Below are 20,818 nucleotides of genomic sequence, written 5' to 3'. Positions count from 1 at the left end.
GATGCTCCTGCCTGGCCGTGCTTTGGGGACGCTGAGCCTGGCACTGCCTGCTGGGCCAGCCTGGCTGGGCTGCCTGTGCTGGGGCTGCCCTGCAGATGCTCCCTCTGGGGAGCAGGAACATTATCCTGGTCCTGATGGTTATGGGTGTCCCTTGTCCACAATAGGCATGGCTTTGTCTGCGTGGCTCTGCTGGGGGCTGTCTGCTGCTCCCGGCCTTGGTTCCCATTCAACCTATCCCAGATATCCTGGAATTCCCACTACACTGTGGAGTGAGGTCTCTGTCGTACTCATTTGCCCTTGAGCTGAGGTCTGCATTGCAGTCCATGCTCAGTTCTCCCTGGTCTCCCAGGCCCACAGCACCAACTCCTCTACCAGCCCACAGCCTCTGTCCTTCCTTCATTCTTTATGGATGTGCCTGATCCTGCAGACCCAGCAGACCTCATCATGCCTTCAAGGGAAACAAGTCTCCCAGTCTGGCTGTACAGCTCCTCCAGGAGATGATGTCTCCAAATGGTCCCTTGGGCCACAGCCTGAAAAAGTCCATAAGTATCTCCCATCAGGGCAAAGCCAGGTATCTTCTCCTCTCTGGCAGCTCAGATAGGTCTTACCACATCCTTCACTTCCTAAGGCCGGTGGTCTCAGCATTCCTGTGAGTGCAGACCCAGCCTTGCAGACTCAATTAATGGGTTTTGGGGCTGGCCCTGCTCCCTCCCTGCTGCAGGGCCAGAGGCTGAGGGGCCTCCTGGGGCTGTTGCAATCAATGGCACCGTTGTCCCCATGCAACACCTCTTGTGACACCCATGACACAGCGGCGCTGGGTTGTGGGGCCAGCAGGGAAATCCTTGGGATGGGCACAGGAACTGGTGGGTGCAGGTACCAGCACCAACCCCAGTTCTGGTGCCCTTGCTGGGCAGGAGGGTCTCTGCCATGTGCCCAAGTTAGCAGCTCCCTCTCCACGGGTTTGGCAGAGCAATCTGGTTGCTCCCAAATTGCAGAGCCTGAGTTTCTGGGGATTTGGATCCTGGTGTCTCAACAGTGCCTCAACATTTTTCCCTGCATAACCTTGAGATATGAAGTCACAGTGACAAGGTGACAATTAAGAAAAACATGGGAATGAATTCTGCATCCTCCGCAGAAAAAGAGGGACCAACTGCTCTGATTACTGATAGTTTACTGGGAAGGTTTTCTGAAGATAAGTGGAAAAGGTTCTGCTCTGTGCCAGAGCAGCAGGTTGGTGCAGGTTTCCAATGAGTCTGTGTCCCTGGATGTATCCAGCACACCACAGAACCACAAGGAGTTCTTACACAAGGCCGGATGACACAAGACTTTGGGCTGGGAATCCTTCTCAGAGGTGTCAGAAGAGGAACCCAAAACCTCCTTTCCTTCAGTGCAGAGGGGAAACAGAGAAAGGAACTCTTGGGCTGGACATCTCAAGTACTCAAGTGACTCCAGCCTGTCCCATGCGCTCTCCTCATGTATATGTTCAGAGAGCAGCAGGCACAACAGTAATGAATTAAATGGATGAAAAAAGAGAGGATTTAAGTGATACTACAGTGAAACTGTGCTGTGGATGTTGAATTTTCCTATAAACAGAATGAAGATGAAAAAAGACAGAAGTCAAGCCTCTCGATACAGGTATTTTTTTTCCTCTACTGAGATAATGAGTCACATGTGAGTTCTCCTGGCTGTGCAAACATTCCTCACCAACCCATAGCTTTAAGGAATGGCTCCTGCTGCAGGTTTCACAGCTGGGACTGCAGCTGGGACCTTGGAACAAAGCTGTGGCTATTTTAGAGATGAGGCTTTGCCCCTATCACCATGGCTCCTACTCCATGTCTTTCTGAGTCCACAGCATGATACACAGGAGCCTGGCTGGAGAGGAGGAGAAAAAGGGGGGAAGGGAAATCCTGCTCCACCCTCAGAGTCCTGCCTTGTGCAGGGATGGAGGCATCAGACATGTTGGAGAATCCCTGTCGAAGGCTGCAGAGAGGGGGTCCTGAGTGTGTCCCAATCAAGCGCTATAAACATCACCCAACTTCCACCAGAAAACTTCCCCTGCATGTTTGAGACAGGGAACAATTGGCAGTCCAGGGACATGGGGACAACCCTGGGTTAGATCTGCTGCCTTTCCCAGCCCAGAGGCATACCTAGGACGGCAGGGATGCTCAAACAGCTCCCAGAGATCTGCAGAGCCCAGGTGGACTCAGAACAGAGGGCAAGGTCCTGCCTGGGCTCCAGCCAGTCTCAGTGTGCCCAGACAAGAGAGGGGATTCTCAGGGTGTGCACAATGAACACACAAACACACATGTGTAGCTTGAGATTCCCAGTAGGAGCCATGTCCTGCTCGATATGGACATATGGAACACCCCTGCAGAAAACCCAGGGAGCTCATTTCCCACCAGCAGCAGGACTGTGCCTACCTTGAGCTCATCCTCACTTCAGCTGAGGAACCCCCATGATAAAGGACGATCACCAACCTCTAAGTGAGTGACAGGGAAGAAAGGGTGTGAGAAAATAAAGAAGTCTGGGCCTATAAAAAGCAGGACATGGATTGTACTTCACAGGAGTGAGCATCTGCAGGGCAGCCCCAGCACAGGCAGCCCAGCCAGGCTGGCCCAGCAGGCAGTGCCAGGCTCAGCATCCCCAAAGCACGGCCAGGCAGGAGCATCCCCAGGGACACAGGCGCTGCTCAGCCCCAGCTCCATGCCCAGGGCCTTCTGCTGCCACCAAGGCAGTGGCAGCCCCAGGGCCAGCAGGCACAGCAGCCCTGCAGCAGCAGCAGGACACACAGACACGGCCCAGCCCTGCAATGCCAAAGTGCTCGTCTTTATTCAAGGCGAGAAAAGCAGCCCCTGCCCCAAAGACACCGGGGCTGGCACCACAGGGCTCCAGCCCAGCAGCAGCCAGCAGGAGCAGCTGCCACTGCTGCTGTCAGCCCAGCTGGGCACAGCACAGCCACCCAGGGCAAGGGACATCAGCACATGGGGACATCAGCAGGTGGGAACATCAGGAGGTGATTTTCAGGAGCCAGAAGCGAGGGCCATGTTCTACTTGGGAATTTCAGGGTTTCATCCAGAGCGACTGTAAGAATAAACAGACAAGCACATCAGCTGGTGTAACTTTCCCTGCCAGTCTCTCCCCTGCCCTGCAATGCCCAGGGTGAGGTGCAGCAGAGTCACGCTCAGGGCAGGTGAGGTGCAGTCCTTAGTGCAGCCAGGTTGGGCCTGGGCTATCTCAGTGCTGGCAGCCCTGGCTCCAGGGCTGTGCAGATGCAGCCAGTTCTGGATCATGTCCTCAGTGCTGCCCAAGGACTGTGAAGTCTTCAGTTTTGGTGGCTTTGGTGATTCCTCTGCAGAGCCTGAATGAGGCCCTGGGGACTGAGGGAGAGTGGGGGCGCCCTGGCTGACCTGGGCATGCTGCAGCCCCAGTGAGGGGAGATCAAATCCAGAAGAACTATTCCCTCCCTTCTTGAGCATCTCTATCAATGCAGCAGTGCAGGAGAATATTTATCATGAGTTGTCAAGATAGGCATTGGTAAACAATCTTTCAGAGGAAAAAATGAGGAAAATTTTGCTAAGGCCAAGGAACGGGGCCTTACCTTTTGCAGCATGCATAGCCTCGAAAACACAGGCCCACAATACGTGTACCACGAGGGCAAAAATGCTTGAAGCAAAATCCCTCTTTTATCCTGCATAGAATTGGACTGCCTGTTCTCATGGGAAAGACATACACAATTAAAGGAAAAACCTGAGAGATCAGATTGTGTTTATAGACAGGCTGATGCTCCCTGGTGCTGGTGCATTTCAGACCAAGAGAAGGGCTCAAATCCAATCCCCCCACAGCCACATCTCCAATTGCAATGTGTCTCACATGGTAGGTCCCAGTGACCCTAAACTGGAGGCAAAGCAGAGCAGAGAGTAGAAAGGACCAATGTGAGGTGGAGGAGGAGCCCTCCTTGTGTCCAGCTGTGTTCCCAACTCTGCCTGGACCAGCAGAGCTGGCAGCAGGGATCCCTCACATTCCACCTCCCAGACCCACAGATTAAGCCAGGATTCTGTTTCCATGGGCTCTCTCCACCTCAAATCAGTGTCCATTTCGAAACTCACTAAGGAATAACCTTTCACCCCAGTCCCATGTTACCTTCTCATCATTCACACAAACACAGCCACTTTGATGAACCCAAATTTCTCCTGGCACAGGCTCACACTTTCCCAATTTCCTCTCTTCCCTTCCCACCTGAAGAATCCTGGACCAACAGGAGGATCAGGGGGAGGAGCAGGAACAGGATCTTCATGGCTACTGCTCCTTCTGGGTCTTCACAGAGCTGCAGAGGGGTCACCAAGGCAATGGGGACAGGCAGAACCCTGAGAAAGCAGAATCCCAGGGAAAAACCCCACACTCACCTGCTGGGGGAAGGTCTGGGTGTTGAGGCAGCAGCAAAGGCAAGAGGAATGGCTGTGTGCAGATGGCCTTGGGGCCAGGCAATGCTGCAGTGGCCCAAGCACGCTGGGTTTATAGCCGTGCTGGTGGGTGGGACAGGCCCCAGGTGCTGCTGGCACAAGTGGCCTGGGCCAAGGCGGGAGGGCCCCATGGCTGTGGGAGTGCTGGGGCTGGTCCTGCTCCCTCCCTGCTGCAGGGCCAGAGGCTGAGGGGCCTCCTGGGGCTGTTGCAATCAATGGCACCGTTGTCCCCATGCAACACCTCTTGTGACACCCACGGCACAGCGGCACCAGGCTGGGCAGGAGAGGGATGGGATGGACAGGAGAGGTGGGTTGGTGTTGGGAAAACTAGAAATGAGGAAATGGTTTCCCTCCTGGTCCTCTCTGGTTTTATCTGTTCTATATTCAGAGTGGGATGTGGAAGATCTGATTGAATATTGCAGTTGTGCTCAGCTTTGAACAGTGAGGGGAAATGTTTTCCAATCATTTAACACCAACAGTTGTCTGGGGGAGTTTGGAAATGACACGGAGAAAATAAAATTACATGCACGCCCTCTTGCCCTTTACTTTCCCCCATGTGTCCTTGTAAGCCCTGAGCTCATTTTCCACACCTCCATCAGTCTGGCTCCAGATGTTCTGGGCCAAGGAGGCCCTGGGCTGGGGGAGCAGCACTTGAGTGCAGAGGGAAAGGGAGCTTGAGGGAACAGCCCCAGAGTCAGTGCCAGGACAGGTGAGCACAGCTGAAGGAAAAGCCAAGGCAGGCAGGGATGCTCTGAACATCCCTCACCAAATCCTCCAGGTCTGACTAGGAATGGCGGTGCAGACAGTTTTGGGGTCAGTCTCTTCTCCCACCTAACAATTAGCAGGATGAGAGGAAATGGTCTCAAATAGCAGGAGGGAAGGATTAGACTGGGCATTAGAAACAATTTCTTTACAGAAATGGTGATAGTTGTTTAGGACATGCTGCACAGGGCAGTGGTGGTGTCACCATTTCTGCAGGGAATTTAAAGGGTGTGTGGATGTGGCACTTGTCCTCATGATTTAGGGTTGGGTTTGGCAGTCCTGGGGGAATGGTTGGACTCAATATTCTTAGAGGTTTATTCGAACATCAGAAATGTTATGGGTCTGATTCGTGAGAGGGAAAGTCTCCAGTGTACCAGGCAGGGTCCCCAGCTGCTCCCAAGCAACCCATGCAGCAGCAGCAGGACACACAGACACGGCCCAGCCCTGCAATGCCAAAGTGCTCATCTTTATTCAAGCCAGGAAAGGCAGCCCCTGCCCCAAAGACACCGGGGCTGGCACCACAGGGCTCCAGCCCAGCAGCAGCCAGCAGGAGCAGCTGCCACTGCTGCTGTCAGCCCAGCTGGGCACGGCACAGCCACCCAGGGCAGGGGACACCAGCACATGGGGACATCAGCACATGGGGAACTCAGCAATGAGGACATCAGCACATGGGTCTAGCAGCCAGAAGCGAGGGCCATGTCCTGCTTGGCAATCTCAGGGTTTCATCCAAAGCGACTGCGAGAAGAAAAGAGACAAGCACATCAGCTGGTATAACTTTCCCTGCCACTGTCTCCCCTGCCCTGCAATGCCCAGGGTGAGGTGCAGCAGAGTCAGGCTCAGGGCAGGTGAGGTTCAGTCCTTAGTGCAGCCAGGTTGGGCCTGGGCTAGCTCAGTGCTGGCAGCCCTGGCTCCAGGGCTGTGCAGATGCAGCCACACCTGGATCATGTCCCCAGTGCTGGCCATGTACTGTGAAGTCTTCAGTCTTTGGTGGCTTTGGTGATTCCTCTGCAGAGCCTGAATGAAGCCCTGGGGACTGGAGGAGAGTGGGGAGGCCCTGGCTGACATGGAGCTGCTGCAACCCCAGTGAGGGGTGATCAAACCCTCCAGGACTATCCCCTCCCTTTCTGAGCATCTCTCCCAAGCATAAATGCTGCAGAGTATTTATCAGGAGGTGTCTATTGTCACTGACAGTTTCCTGTGCAAAATCACGAATGGGATGGGACTGATGAGGAACGCCTCTTGAGCTGTTTATTTTCCATCATCCGTCTCATTGCATTATCATGACTGTAGGAAGATTCCAGCAGCTCATGTCCAGCAGCAGACAAAGAACTTAATTTTCCAACTCACTAAAAAGTTTTTTACCAATTACACAAAGCAAAACTGTATTGACAGTAGTTTTTTCCAACCACTATAAGCACATGTATCTTTGCTTAAAACAATGCTCGCTTATTTCAAACATAATTCCTACTGTAATCCTTGAAACAGAATGCACCGAGGTCTGTTATTAAACTTAAAACTTGCTAATGTCTTCCTCAATAGATTTTCTGAAGCTTAGGAAGTTATTCTAGCCAAGCATTAATACACAGACCATTGTTTTATTTGTCCTTACTAATTCTCATATCACTTTTCACCTGAGAACACTTATTGTGACTGATTAGCGCTAAATTTTAGTTCTCCTGTTCCTGAGGACTGCCTTTTACAGATTGCCCAAAAGCCTCTAATTTCAAGGATTCCCACATTGACAAGAAGGAAGTTAGTGACAGATGTTTCTGAGGAAAAAACAGGAAAATATTACTTCAGACAAAGATCTGGGTCTTACCTTCTGCAGCACACAAGGCTTGGTGAGCATCTTCCCACTAAACTTGTACCACGAGGGCAAGAACGCCAGGAGCAAAATCCCCGTATTCTCCTGCATAGAACTGCATTGCCTGTTCCCACAGGGAAAGACACAGGGAACAATTAAAGGAATACCCAGGGAACTCAGGCAGTGGTTATAAACAGGCTGATGCTCCCTGGTCCTGGTGCATTTCAGACCAAGAGAAGGGCTGAGATCCAATACCCCCACGGCCACATCACCAATTGCAATGTGTCTCACCTGGAAGGTCCCTGAGCCCCTAAACTGGAGGCAAAGCAGAGCAGAGAGTAGAAAGGAGCAGTGTGAGGTTCAGTTAGAGGCAGGCTGTCCCTGAGCTGTGTTCCCACAGAGCTTACAGAGAGTGCAGGCAGGGATTTCTCACACTCCACATCTCTGACCCCCAGAATAAGCCAGGATTGTGTTTCCATGGGCTCTCTCCAAGCCAAATCAGTGTCCATCTGGAAATGCACTCAGGAAACACCTTGACCCCAGTCCCCTGTATCATTTTCATCATTCCCACAAAAACAGTCATTTCCAGGGACACTGAATTCCCACTGCCAGGTGCTCACACTTTCCACCATTTCCCCTCTTCCCCTCTCACCTTCAGCACCCTGGACCAACAGGAGGATCAGGGGGAAGAGCAGGAACAGGATCTTCATGGCTGCTGCTCCTCCAGGGTCTTCGCAGAGCTGCAGAGGAGACACCAAGGCAATGGGGACAGGCAGGAGACCCTGAGTGGGCAGGAATCCAGAGAGAGAACCCACACTCACCTGCCTGGAGAAGGTCTGGGTGTTGAGGCAGCAGCAAAGGCAGAGGAATGGCTGTGTGCAGATGGCCTTGGGGCCAGGCAATGCTGCAGTGGCCCAAGCACGCTGGGTTTATAGCAGTGCTGGTGGGTGGGACAGGCCCCAGGTGCTGCTGGCACAAGTGGCCTGGGCCAAGGCGGGAGGGCCCCATGGCTGTGGGGGTGCTGGGGCTGGCCCTGCTCCCTCCCTGCTGCAGGGCCAGAGGCTGAGGGGCCTCCTGGGGCTGTTGCAATCAATGGCACTGTTGTCCCCATGCAACACCTCTTGTGACACCTGCGGCACAGCGGCACCGGGCTGGGCAGGAGAGGGATGGGATGGACGAGAGAGGTGGGTTGGTGTTGGGAAAACTAGAAATGATGAAACGGTTTCTGTCCTTTTCCTCTCTGGTTTTGTCCGTTCAATACTCAGAGTGGGATGTGGAAGATCTGACTGAATATTGCAATCATGCTCAGCTTTGTACAGTGAGGGGAAAGGTTTGCCACTCATTTCACACCAACAGCTCTTTTGGGGAGTTTGGAAATGAGATGGAGAAAATAACTTTTCCTGCACTCCCTCTTGCCCTTTATTTCTCCCCGTGTGCCCTTGTTAAGCCATGAGCTCATTTTCCACACCTCCATCAGTCTGGCTCCAGATGTTCTGGGCCAAGGAGCCCCTGGGCTGGGGGAGCAGCACTTGAGTGCAGAGGGAAAGGGAGCTTGAGGGAACAGCCCCAGAGTCAGTGCCAGGACAGGTGAGCACAGCTGAAGGAAAAGCCAAGGCAGGAAGGGATGCTCTGAACATCCCTCACCAAGTCCCCAAAAACAGGAAAGCAATGGCATTACAAATATTTTTGTATTCAGTCTCTTCCCCCAGAATATAAGAAACAGAGGAAATGGTCTGAAAAAGCACCAGGGAAGGATTTGGCTGGGCATTAGAAATAATTTCTTTACAGAAAGGGTGATAGTTGTTTAGGACATGCTGCACAGGGCAGTGGAGGTGTTACCATTCCTGCAGGGAATTTAAAAGCTGTATGGATGTGGCACTTGTGCTCATGGTTCAGTGTTGGGGTTGGCAGTCCTGGGGGAATGGTTTGACTCAATATTCTTAGAGGTCTATTCCAACATCTGAAACATTATGGGTCTGATTCTTTAGAGGGAAAGTCTCTAGTGAACCAGGCAGGGTCCCCAGCTGCTCCCAACCAAGCCCTGCAGCAGCAGCAGGACACACAGACACGGCCCAGCCCTGCAAGGCCAAAGTGCTCGTCTTTATTCAAGGCGGGAAAAGCAGCCCCTGCCCCAAAGACACCGGGGCTGGCACCACAGGGCTCCAGCCCTGCAGCAGCCAGCAGGAGCAGCTGCCACTGCTGCTGTCAGCCCAGCTGGGCACGGCACAGCCACCGAGGCCAGGGGACACCAGCACATGGGGACATCAGCATATGGGGACACCAGCAGATGTGTCCAGCAGCCCGAAGCGAGGGCCCTGTCCTGCTTGGCAATCTCCGGGTTTCATCCCCAGCGACTGTAAGAATAAACAGACAAGCGCATCACCAGGTATAACATTTCCCTGCCACTCTGTCCCCTGCCCTGCAATGCCCAGGGTGAGGGGCAACAGCGTCAGGCTCAGGGCAGGTGAGGTTCAGTCCTTAGTGCAGCCAGGTTGGGCCTGGGCTATCTCAGTGCTGGCAGTCCAGGCTCCCATTCTCAGTGCTGCCCAAGGACAGGGAATGTTTTTCTCTTTGGTGGCTTTGGTCGGTCCCCTGCAGATCGTCAATGAGCTCTCTGGGGCTGGTGGAGAGTGGGGAGGCACTGGCTGACCTGGAGCTGTTGCTGCCCCTCTCAGGGTATCTCCAAGGACCTTGCCTTCCCTCCCCTCCTTTATCCCTTCAATCTTTAGGGGCATCAAGTCTCTAGCCACTCAAGGGCCCTTAAACTCCTTCTTCCACTACAGCAGCTTTTGTAATTCCAAAACTTACTTTTTGCAGCAAACGGAGAACGTGGAACATTTTCCTATAATGACAAAGGGGAACCTGCACTTCAAAAAGCCGCAGAACCCACTTTCTCTCTCACACTGTTCCCTGTTTGTTGGCTCCAAGGAGGATCCTGCACGGTGAAAAAGGTCAAAATGAGTCTAGTATAAATGTCAAAAATGTGTCTGGTTCCAGAGCAGCTGCTGCTGGCTCTGAGTACCCGTCTTGTATGAGAACTGAACACCAAAACCAACGTCTTAAACACTCCAGTCAAGAGCTCATTTTTCTACAGCAACATGTGCACGTGGGAAAAGACAGAGGGAAAGATCAGCAGGATCTACAGGACTTGCTGTGCTGGATTCTCAGCTGCCCACATCTTCCTCAAAGCATTTCACTCCCAAATGTTATAAATCCCGGAGAATTCTGGTCACATACCAGGACCAGGAAAACCCATCAGGTGAGGGTTCCCACCTCAGCCATGACCCCTCTGTCCCTCTCACCTGCAGCACTGTGCACCAGCAGGAGGAACAAGGGGAGGAGCAGGCAGAGGATCCTCATGGCTGATGCCTGTCCTGGGTCTTCTTTGTGCTGCAGAGGGAACACACCAAGAACCAAAGCAGGGTAAAAGATTTAGGGGAATCTTTGTGCCGGGAGAGGCCAACCTAAATGAGGTCTTATCCAATGCACTCCATCCCCCAAGCCAGCCCAAAGCTTGCTGCACAAACACACTGCACAATCCACTCTGCTTTCCTGAAGTCAGGAAAGTCTTCTCAGCTCTGCTGGCAAATATCCATCCCCAGCTCCAGAGCATTCCCAGGATTCCCAGCCAGCCCAGTCCCCATCCCTGTGCTGCACTGACCCAGGAAGGAGCAAGAGGGCAGGGAAGGGTCTTGGTGGCCTGGAAATGAGTCCCCAGTGACCTACCTGAGAAAGGTGTTGGTTCAGAGCACACCAAGGTCTGTCTGTAACAAACCAAGCTGGAATGTCTTGTGTGAAGAGTCCAGCTCAGGGAGTGTCCCTGTGCCCCAACCACACTGGTTTTTCCCCATTTCCAGGGGGTGGGGCTGGCACAAGTGGCCTGGGCCAAGGCGGGAGGGCCCCATGGCTGTGGGGGTGCTGGGGCTGGCCCTGCTCCCTCCCTGCTGCAGGGCCAGAGGCTGAGGGGCCTCGTGGGGCTGTTGCAATCAATGGCACCGTTGTCCCCATGCAACACCTCTTGTGACACCCGCGGCACAGTGGCACCGGGCTGTGGGGCCAGCAGGGAAATCCTTGAGATGGGCACAGGAACTGGTGGGTGCAGGCACAGGAACCAGGGCAGTCCTGGGGGAGCAGAATCATTATTGCATGGGCTCACAGGATCAGCACTGGAATGGTTTGGGTGGGAAGGCACCTGACAGATCACCTCATTCCACTGTCCACCCTGGGCAGGGACACCTTCCACTATCCCAGTTTGGTCCAGGAACCATCCAACCTGGCCTCGAACACTTCCAGGGATCCAGCGGCAACCATAGCTCCTCTGAGTAACCTCTGCCACAGCCTCACCACTCTCACAGGGAAGGATTCTTTCCTAATATGTCTTATTTAAACTCTCCAAATGCTAAAATATATCATCCTCTCCTATCCTTTGTATTTCTAGCACTAATTGTACAACCAGCTGGTGTGGGACATGTAAATATTCACCAAGTATGAAAGGAAATAATTTGGAAAATTCAAGAATACCTTAAGAGTAAACAGATCTGTGCACCTGCCATGTCAAAGGGATAAGCATGGTTCTCTCTCGTGACTCTTCAGATAAAATGAGAGCAACACCAGGATAGATGAAAAGTTTTTTAAACCAGGTGGTCCAACCAACCTGTGCCTCCTTCTAATGCCAACCAAGGTGAAGAAATACAAGCTGGATGCAGCCATCACTTGTGAATCCAGCGAGCTTGATGGCAGCCATGCCACTGGGAGAAGTGACAGTCCTTGCCAGGCAGGAGCGTCTGTGCCATGTGCCCAAGTTGGCACCTCCTTCTCCAGGGGTTTGGCAGAACAATCTACACCTCAAACTACAATGGGCAAAGTGCTGGAGATTTGCAAGAGAAACATCTTGGCATTTTCTGCTTCACAACCATGAGATGTGAAGTCACAGTGACAAGGAGACAATCATAAAAAATGTGGGAGATGGATTCTGGATGCTGAGCAGAAGCAGAGGCGCCATCTGCACTCATCACTGATAGTGGATTCACTGGGAGGGTTTCTTGAAGGGACTCAGAAAGGTTCCACTCTATGCCTCAGTAGAAGGTTGGTGCTGGTGTCCAGTGAGCAGGGTCTGTGTGTGTGTCCCTGCATGTGTCCCTGTGTCCCTGCATGTGTCCACCAAACCACAGCACCGCAGGGTTCTTACACAAGGCAGGATGACACAAGGCTGTGGGTTGGGAATCCTTGTCAGAGGTGTAACAAGAGGAAACCAAAGCCTCCTTTTCTCTGCTGCAGGAGGAGAAAGAGAAAAAGGAGCTTTTAGGCTACTGCTGACTCCAGCCTGGCTGCTGTGCTCTTCAACTTCTGATGCTGCAAGGAGCAGACGGAACAATAGTAATGAATTAAATTGAATGTATGGAAAAACTGAGGATTGAAGTGATGCTACAGTGAAACCTTGATGTGGATACTGAGTATTCCATATAGGCATAATACAGATGGAAGAGGAATAAGCAAAACTTTTGGTTCAAGTAATTATTTTATTCCTACCAAGTTCATGAAACACCTGTGGGCTCTCTGAATGTCTATGTTGTTCTCCATAACGACCACAACACAACATCCATATTAAAGAATGGCTCTTGGTGCAGGTTTTGCAGCTGGGGCTGGGGCTGGGACCTTGGAACAAAGGTTTTTTTATTTTACAGAAGAGGATCAGCCACTATGGCAACATTTCCCAGTCCATGTCCTCTGGGCACTGGAGTAGGGTCCAGAGAAAAGAATGATATCTGGGCCTGTAAACAGCTGGACAATGTTCCTGTTCCCCCAGAGGGAGCATCTGCAGGGCAGCCCCAGCACAGGCAGCCCAGCCAGGCTGGCCCAGCAGGCAGTGCCAGGCTCAGCGTCCCCAAAGCACGGCCAGGCAGGAGCATCCCCAGGGACACAGGCACTGCTCAGCCCCAGCTCCATGCCCAGGGCCTTCTGCTGCCACCAAGGCAGTGGCAGCCCCAGGGCCAGCAGGCACAGCAGCCGTGCAGCAGCAGCAGGACACACAGACACGGCCCAGCCCTGCAATGCCAAAGTGCTCGTCTTTATTCAAGGCGGGAAAAGCAGCCCCTGCCCCAAAGACACCGGGGCTGGCACCACAGGGCTCCAGCCCAGCAGCAGCCAGTAGGAGCAGCTGCCACTGCTGCTGTCAGCCCAGCTGGGCACGGCACAGCCACCCAGAGCAGGGGACATCAGCACATGGGGACATCAGCACATGGGGACATCAGCAGGTGGGAACATCAGCACATGCGTCCAAACGCCAGGAGCGAGGGCCAGGTCCTGCTTCAGGATTTCATCCAAAGCGACTGCAAGAAGAAAAGAGACAAGCCCATGAATTGGTGTAACTTTCCCTGCCAGTCTCTCCCCTGCCCTGCAATGCCCAGGGTGAGGTGCAGCAGAGTCACGCTCAGGGCAGGTGAGGTGCAGTCCTCAGTGCAGCCAGGTTGGACCTGGTCTATCTCAGTGCTGGCACACCTGCATAGATTGAGCAAACCCTTTATCATGTCCTCAGTGCTGCCCATGGACTGTAAAGGCTTCACTCTTTGGTGGCTTTGGTGAGTGGGGAGACCCTGGCTGACCTGGGGCTCCTGCAGTCCCACTCAGGGTAGCCCCAAAACCACACAAGGGCTTTTCCCTTCTCTTTGGAGCCTCTTTGACTAATTAGCAAAGCAGGAGAGTTTTTATCAGATGCTGGCCAGAAAGAAAATCATAATCGATCGCCTGGGGAAAAAGGAGGAAACTCTTCCTTCAGGGAGAGATCTGGTCCTTACCTAATGCAGCACACTCGGACTGATGAACATCTCCCAACAGCTTTATTTGGGTAGTGGCAAGGCAAAAAGCTGCAGGATCCCCCTTTGCGCCTACATGTAATTATATCTCCTGTTTCCGTGGACAAAAGCACACACAAACCAATTACAGCAGCAATAATAATAATAATAATAATAATAGTAGTAGTAGTAGTAGTAGTAGTAGTAGTAGTAGTAGACTCAGGTGATGAATAGTTAGTGTCACCTTTGTGCCCCAGGAAATGTCTCCACTCAAAAAGCCCTGTGGCTCTCAGCCATCTCTGAAAAGGGCAAGAGACTCCCAAACAGGATGTTCTGGATGCAGGCTTGGGTTCCAAAATCTTCCTGACCTACAGAACAAGGCAGGATTCTGTCTCCATGACATTTCTCCCCTCTAAATTGTTGTTGAGTTGGAAACGCATTTGAGAAACCCCTTTGAACTCAGTCCTCCATTATCTTTTCAACACTCCTACAAACACTGTCACATCCAGGGACACTGAATTTCTGCTCCTGTGTGCTCACACTTTCCCCCATTTCCCCTGTTCCCCTCTCACCTGCAGCACCCTGGACCAGCAGGAGGATCAGTGGGAAGAGCAGGAACAGGATCTTCATGACTGCTGCTCCTCCCAGGTCTTCACAGAGCTGCAGAGGGGACACCAAGACAATGGGGACAAGGTGGGGCAGAAACCTGGGCTTTGTGATTCATCAAACTGCAGAGAGGCTGCTTCCCAAACACAGCAGACATTTCCCTTGCATTTCTCTTTAAAAACAATTCTTAGATTTTGCCACTATCCAAAGTTTGAGCATGTTTCAAGTCTGTGTTTCATGGCTTTGGGAGTGTTTAATGTCTTTTGGAGGTAGATTACCTCAATTGATTTTTTTGAATTCATTTCCATGAAGGTTTTCCAAAGATCTTTTCCCAGAGAAGGGGCAACGGACCTGGGGCCAATAGTTTCCCATCCATTGAAAACACTTGGCCAGAGAAATGTGGGGGATAATAGAAAAAAAATTGCTACTGGAAATTATGGAACAAGCTCTCTTTCAGTCCTTCATGTTTCATGTATCAAACATGTGCCCCAAACACCCTGCCCAAGCAACTCTGCTTCACTGACATCAAGAAAATCCTCCCAGCCCAACCTGGCAGTGCCCATACCCAATTCCAGAGCATTCTCAGGATTCCTGGCAAGGAGATTCCCCAGCCCCACTCTTGCTGCCCCTACCCTTAGCAGCACTGACCCAGGGAGCAGCCAGAGGCCAGGGAAATGTCAGAAATGAGAACAGAAATCAACCTTTGCAGATACTGAAAGCCAGAAATAATGGGAAAGTTCTGTACTGATTTGGGAAAAGACTCTTCTTAGTTTCCAAGGGAAGCCCTCATTCCCCCAGAAAAGAAGACCCTGGGTCCCTCCTGCAGCATCAAGGCACTACGCCAGACTATCCTGTACTTAGGAAACTTCAGTTTCACCTGCCACATGTTCTTAGACTCACATGAAGGCTTTTGTTGTCTTTCCCAAAAATCTCTGATAGCCAAAGTTTACCCCTAGACACTTTGAGTAATTTTTCGTTTAGGAGATGCTGCTCTGCTGGGCTTTGAGCTGAGACACTGAATGGGCAGAATCCCAGGGAAAAACCCCGCACTCACCTGCCTGGTGAAGGTCTGGGTGTTGAGGCAGCAGCAAAGGCAAGAGGAATGACTGTGTGCAGATGGCCTTGGGGCCAGGCAATGCTGCAGTGGCCCAAGCACGCTGGGTTTATAGCAGTGCTGGTGGGTGGGACAGGCCCCAGGTGCTGCTGGCACAAGTGGCCTGGGCCAAGGCGGGAGGGCCCCATGGCTGTGGGGGTGCTGGGGCTGGCCCTGCTCCCTCCCTGCTGCAGGGCCAGAGGCTGAGGGGCCTCCTGGGGCTGTTGCAATCAATGGCATCGTTGTCCCCATGCAACACCTCTTGTGACACCCGCGGCACAGCGGCACCGGGCTGTGGGGCCAGCAGGGAAATCCTTGGGATGGGCACAGGAACTGGTGGGTACAGGCACAGGAACCAGGGCAGTCCTGGGGGATCAGAATCCCTCTTGCATGGGCTCAATGGATCTACTCTGCAATGGTTTGGGTTGTAGGGCACCTGAAAGATCATCTCCTTCCACCCCGTGCCATGGACAGGGACACCTTCCACTATCCAAAGTTGCTCCAAGCCCCATCCAACCTTGAACAGGTACAGGGATGAGGCAGCCACAGCTTCTCTGGCCAAACAGTGCCTGGGTGTGGCCACCCTCACAGGGAAGGATTTCTTCCCAATATCCCATCTAACCCTGCTCCCTGTCTGTGTGAAACCATTCTCTGTTCTCCTGTCCTCTTCCTATGTTTCTCCTCCTCTGATTGAAGAAGCAATTGGCATGGGATGTGCAAAACATCAAACAATATGGAAAACAACTTTGGACACAGCAAGAACATCTGATTAGACAACAGGTCTGTGCACCTGCTATGTCAGGGTGATAAGCAGGGTTCTCTCGAGTGACTGTTCAGATGAAATGAGAGCAACCCCTGGACAGATGACAAGTTCTGTAGATCAAGGTGGTCCAACAAAACTATGCATCTCTCTTATGCCAACCTTACTGATGGTGGCTTTACTGGGAGGGTTTCTTGAAGAGACTCAGAAAAGGTTCCATTCTATGCCAGAGGAGCAGATTGGTGCTGGTTTTCAGTGAGCAGGGTCTGTGTGTGTGTCCCTGCATATGTCCCTGTGTCCCTGCATGTGTCCATCAAACCACAGCACCATAGGGTCCTTACACAAGGCCCTGGGTTGAGAATCCTTGTCAGAAGTTTCAGAAGAGAAAACCAAAGCCTCCTTTTCTCTGGTGCAGGGGGAGAAACAAATAAGGAACTTTTAGGTGACTGCTGACTCCAGCCTGGCCTCTCTGGTCTTTGCCTCCAAAAGCTGCAGACACCAGCAGAAAGATAATAATGAATTGAATGTATGGAAAGCTGGAGAATTTACGTGATGCTACAGTGAAGCTGTGATATGGATGCTGAACATTCTATATGGAAATAATGCAAATGAAAGAAAGCACAACAAATCTTTTAGTTCAGGCATTTATACACCTCAAGATCATGAGTCCAATGTGAGTTCTCCTGGTGCCTGTGCCTTACTCCCTGTGGTTCTTCACTGACATTTCTTTAAGGAATGGCTCCTGCTGCAGGTTTTGCAGCTGTGGCTGGATCTGGGACCTTGGAACAAAGCTGTGGATATTTTAGGGATGAGACTTTGCCACTCTGTCCCCAGTTCCCAGTCCATGTCCCTCTGCCATGGCAGTAGGGACCAGAGAACAGGATGATATCTGGGCCTATAAACAGCAGGACAATGTTCCTGTTCCCCCAGAGGGAGCATCTGCAGGGCAGCCCCAGCACAGGCAGCCCAGCCAGGCTGGCCCAGCAGGCAGTGCCAGGCTCAGCGTCCCCAAAGCACAGCCAGGCAGGAGCATCCCCAGGGACACAGGCGCTGCTCAGCCCCAGCTCCATGCCCAGGGCCTTCTGCTGCCACCAAGGCAGTGGCAGCCCCAGCTCCAGCAGGCACAGCAGCCCTGCAGCAGCAGCAGGACACACAGACACGGCCCAGCCCTGCAATGCCAAAGTGCTCGTCTTTATTCAAGGCGGGAAAAGCAGCCCCTGCCCCAAAGACACCGGGGCTGGCACCACAGGGCTCCAGCCCAGCAGCAGCCAGCAGGAGCAGCTGCCACTGCTGCTGTCAGCCCAGCTGGGCACGGCACAGCCACCGAGGCCAGGGGACATCAGCACATGGGGACTTCAGCACGTGGGGACATCAGCACATGGGTCCAAATGCCAGGAGCAAGGGTCATGAATTCCTTAGGAATTTCAGGGTCTCAAGCCCGGATTCTGTAGGGAGAAAAGAGACAAGCCCATGAATTGGTGTAACTTTCCCTGCCAGTCTCTCCCCTGCCCTGCAATGCCCAGGGTGAGGTGCAGCAGAGTCAGGCTCAGGGCAGGTGAGGTGCAGTCCTTAGTGCAGCCAGGCTGGGCCTGGGCTATCTCAGTGCTGGCAGCCCTGGCTCCAGGGCTGTGCAGATGCAGCAAAACCTGGATCATGTCCTCAGTGCCGCCCAAGGACAGGGAATGTTTCCCTCTTTGGTAGCTTTGTTCAGGCCTCTGCAGAGCCTGAATGAGGCCCTGGGCACTGGGGGAGAGTGGGGGCGCCCTGGCTGACCTGGGGCTGCTGCAACCCCAGTGAGGGGAGATCACACCCTCCAGGACTATTCTCTCCCTCCTTGAGCATCTCTCTCAAAGCATTAATGCTGCAGAGTATTTATTATCAGGTATCTATTGCCAGTGTCATGTTTCTGTGCAAAATCACAAACGGGATGGGACTGGTGAGGAACACCTCTCGAGCTGTTTTCTTTTCCAGCATCAGTCTCATTACATTATCATGACTGTGGGAAGATTCCAGCAGCTCATGTCCCCAGCAGCAGACAAAAACCACAATGTTACAACACATTTAAAAGTTTTGTGACCAATCACACAAAGCAGAACCATATTGACAGTAGTTTTTTCCAACCACTATAAGCACATGTGTCTTTGGTTAAAACAGTGCTTGCTTATTTTGAATACAATACCTTCTTGTAATCCTTAAAAGACAATGCACAGAGCTCCATTATTAACATTAGAACTTCCTAATATCTTCCTCAATACACTCTTCTGAAGCTTAGGAAGTTATTCTAGCCAAGTGTTAATACACAGACCATTGTTTTAATTGTCCTAACTAATTCTCATATAATTTTTCACCTGAGAACTATTATGGAGACTGCTAAGCTCTAAATTTTGGTTCTCCTGTTCCTGAGGACTGGCTTTTACAGCTTTACCAAAATTGTCTAATTTTAAGGATTCCCACATTGACAAGAAGGAAGTTAGTGACAGATGTTTCTGAGGAAAAAACAGGAAAATATTACTTCAAAGATCTGGGTCTTACCTTCTGCAGCACACACGGCCTGGTGAGCATCTTCCCACTAAACGTGTACCAGGCGGGCAAGAACCCCTGAAGCAGAACCCCCTACGTGATCGCAAGCACACAACTGCATTGCCTGTTCCCATGGGGAAAGACATAGGGAACAATTAAAGATATAATCTGAGAGGTCAGATTGCGTTTATTGGCAGGCTGATGCTCCCAGGTGCTGGTGAACTTCAGACCAAGAGAAGGGCTCAGATTCAATCCCCCCACAGCCACATCTCCAATTGCAATGTGTCTCGCCTGGAAGGTCCCTGTGCCCCTAAACTGGAGGCACAGCAGAGGAGAGAGTAGAAAGGAACAATGTGAGGCTGAGGAAGAGCCAGGCTATCTGCCAGCTGTGTTCCCACCTCTGCCTGGACCAGCAAAGCTTGCAGGCAGGGATTTGTCACATTCCATGACCATGACCCTCAAAACAAAGCAGGATTCTGTTTCAATGGGCTGTCTCCACACCAAATCAGTGTCCATTTATAAACTAACTCAGGAAACACCTTTGACCTCAATCCCGTGTTACTGTCTCATCATTCCCACAAACAAAATCACTTCCAGGGACACTGAATTCCCACTGCTGGATGCTCCCACTTTCCCCATTTCCCCTCTTCCCTTCTCACCTGCAGCACCCTGCACCAACAGGAGGATCAGGGGGAAGAGCAGGAACAGGATCTTCATGGCTGCTGTCTCTCCTGGGTCTTCACAGAGCTGCAAAGGAAGACCAAGGCAATGGAGACAGGCAGGACCCTGAGTGAGCAGGAATTCAGAGAGAGACCCCACACTCACCTGCCTGGAGAAGGTCTGGGTGTTGAGGCAGCAGCAAAGGCAAGAGGAATGGCTGTGTGCAGATGGCCTTGGGGCCAGGCAATGCTGCAGTGGCCCAAGCACGCTGGGTTTATAGCAGTGCTGGTGGGTGGGACAGGCCCCAGGTGCTGCTGGCACAAGTGGCCTGGGCCAAGGGGGGAGGGCCCCATGGCTGTGGGGGTGCTGGGGCTGGCCCTGCTCCCTCCCTGCTGCAGGGCCAGAGGCTGAGGGGCCTCCTGGGGCTGTTGCAATCAATGGCACCGTTGTCCCCATGCAACACCTCTTGTGACACCCACGACACAGCGGCACCGGGCTGTGGGGCCAGCAGGGAAATCGTTGGGATGGGCACAGGAACTGGTGGGTGCAGACACAGGAACCAGTGTGCAGTCCTGGGGGAGCGGAATCCTTCTTGCATGGGCTCACAGGATCTACTCTGCCGTCTTTTCAGTTGGAAGGGAGCTAAATGATCACCTTCCACCCCATGCCATGGACAGGGACACCTTCCACTCTCCAAGGTTACTCCAAGCCCCATCCGACGTTGAACAGGTACAGGGATGAGGCAGCCACAGCTTCTCTGGCCAAACTACCTGGGACCATCCACCCTCACAGGGAAGAATTTCTTCCCAATATCCCACCTAACCCTGCTCCCTGTCTGTGTGAAACCATTCCCTGTTCTCCTGTCCTTTTCCTCTGTCTCTCCTTCTAGAATTCAAGAACCATTTGGCGTGGGATGTGCGAAAACTCAAATAATATGGAAAATAACTTTGGACACTGCAAGAACATCTGATTAGACAACAGGTCTGTGCACCTGCCATGTCAGAGGGATAAGCATGGTTCTCTCTCATGACTGTTCAGATGAAATGAGAGCAATACCAGGAGAGATGACAAGTTCTGTAAACCAGGTGATCCAACCAACCTGTGCATCCTTTGAATGCCAACCAAGGTGAAGAAATACAAGCTGAATGCAGCCATCACTTGTGAATCCGGTGTGTTTTATGGCAGCTATGCCACTGGGAGAAGTGACAGTCCTTGCCAGGCAGGAGGGTCTGTGCTATGTGCCCAAGCTGGGGTTTTGGCAGAGCAATCTGGTTCCCCCAAACTACAAGGGGTGAGGTACTGGGGGTTTGCAAGTGGATCATCTTGGCATTTTCTGCTTCACAACCCAGATATATGAAGTGA

The 20,818-nt window shown here is 52.3% G+C and overlaps 2 protein-coding genes across 3 annotated transcripts; both read right to left on the bottom strand.

The window, feature by feature from the left end:
* Nucleotides 1-5,667: 5,667 nt before the first annotated feature.
* On the bottom strand, nt 5,668-19,731 carry LOC132071608 (antimicrobial peptide THP1-like). 2 transcript variants are annotated; one of them, XM_059469273.1, is made up of 5 exons: nt 19,622-19,731; nt 7,679-7,766; nt 7,042-7,150; nt 6,159-6,255; nt 5,668-5,957 (listed from the first exon to the last, which is right to left on the bottom strand). In XM_059469273.1, exons 2-5 carry the CDS (start codon nt 7,734-7,736, stop codon nt 5,937-5,939), a joined length of 285 nt encoding a protein of 94 aa, XP_059325256.1. In that variant the 5' UTR covers nt 7,737-7,766; nt 19,622-19,731; the 3' UTR covers nt 5,668-5,936. The 2 variants fall into 2 exon arrangements, with proteins under 2 accessions (XP_059325256.1, XP_059325257.1); XM_059469274.1 differs by lacking the exon at nt 19,622-19,731 and adding an exon at nt 7,848-7,904.
* LOC132071609 (ostricacin-2-like) lies at nt 9,244-14,447 on the bottom strand. Its single transcript, XM_059469275.1, has 3 exons — nt 14,390-14,447; nt 9,835-9,961; nt 9,244-9,380 (listed from the first exon to the last, which is right to left on the bottom strand). The coding sequence occupies exons 1-3, from the start codon at nt 14,445-14,447 to the stop codon at nt 9,368-9,370; spliced, it is 198 nt and encodes a 65-aa protein (XP_059325258.1). The 3' UTR covers nt 9,244-9,367.
* Nucleotides 19,732-20,818: the final 1,087 nt, after the last annotated feature.

Source organism: Ammospiza nelsoni, chromosome 3 (genome assembly GCF_027579445.1).
Source record: "Ammospiza nelsoni isolate bAmmNel1 chromosome 3, bAmmNel1.pri, whole genome shotgun sequence".
Taxonomy (NCBI): domain Eukaryota; kingdom Metazoa; phylum Chordata; class Aves; order Passeriformes; family Passerellidae; genus Ammospiza; species Ammospiza nelsoni.
The sequence above is the reverse complement of the archived record's forward strand: the minus strand, read 5'-3'. Positions and strand labels throughout refer to the sequence as shown.

What these genes read in the sequence shown, in the direction of transcription:
- LOC132071608 (XM_059469273.1), bottom strand. Translation starts at nt 7,736, where the DNA reads ATGAAGATCCTGTTCCTGCTCTTCCCCCTGATCCTCCTGTTGGTCCAG. An exon ending in AGCCTTGTGTGCTGCAGAAG is followed by an intron (nt 6,256 to 7,041) that starts GTAAGACCCAGA and finishes ACTCTCCTCCAG; the next exon opens with TCCCCAGGGCTTCATTCAGG. An exon ending in GCACTGGGGACATGATCCAG is followed by an intron (nt 5,958 to 6,158) that starts GTGTGGCTGCAT and finishes TTCTTCTCGCAG; the next exon opens with TCGCTTTGGATGAAACCCTG.
- LOC132071609 (XM_059469275.1), bottom strand. Translation starts at nt 14,447, where the DNA reads ATGAAGATCCTGTTCCTGCTCTTCCCACTGATCCTCCTGCTGGTCCAG. An exon ending in GCTGGTCCAGGGTGCTGCAG is followed by an intron (nt 9,962 to 14,389) that starts GTGAGAGGGGAA and finishes TTCACCGTGCAG; the next exon opens with GATCCTCCTTGGAGCCAACA.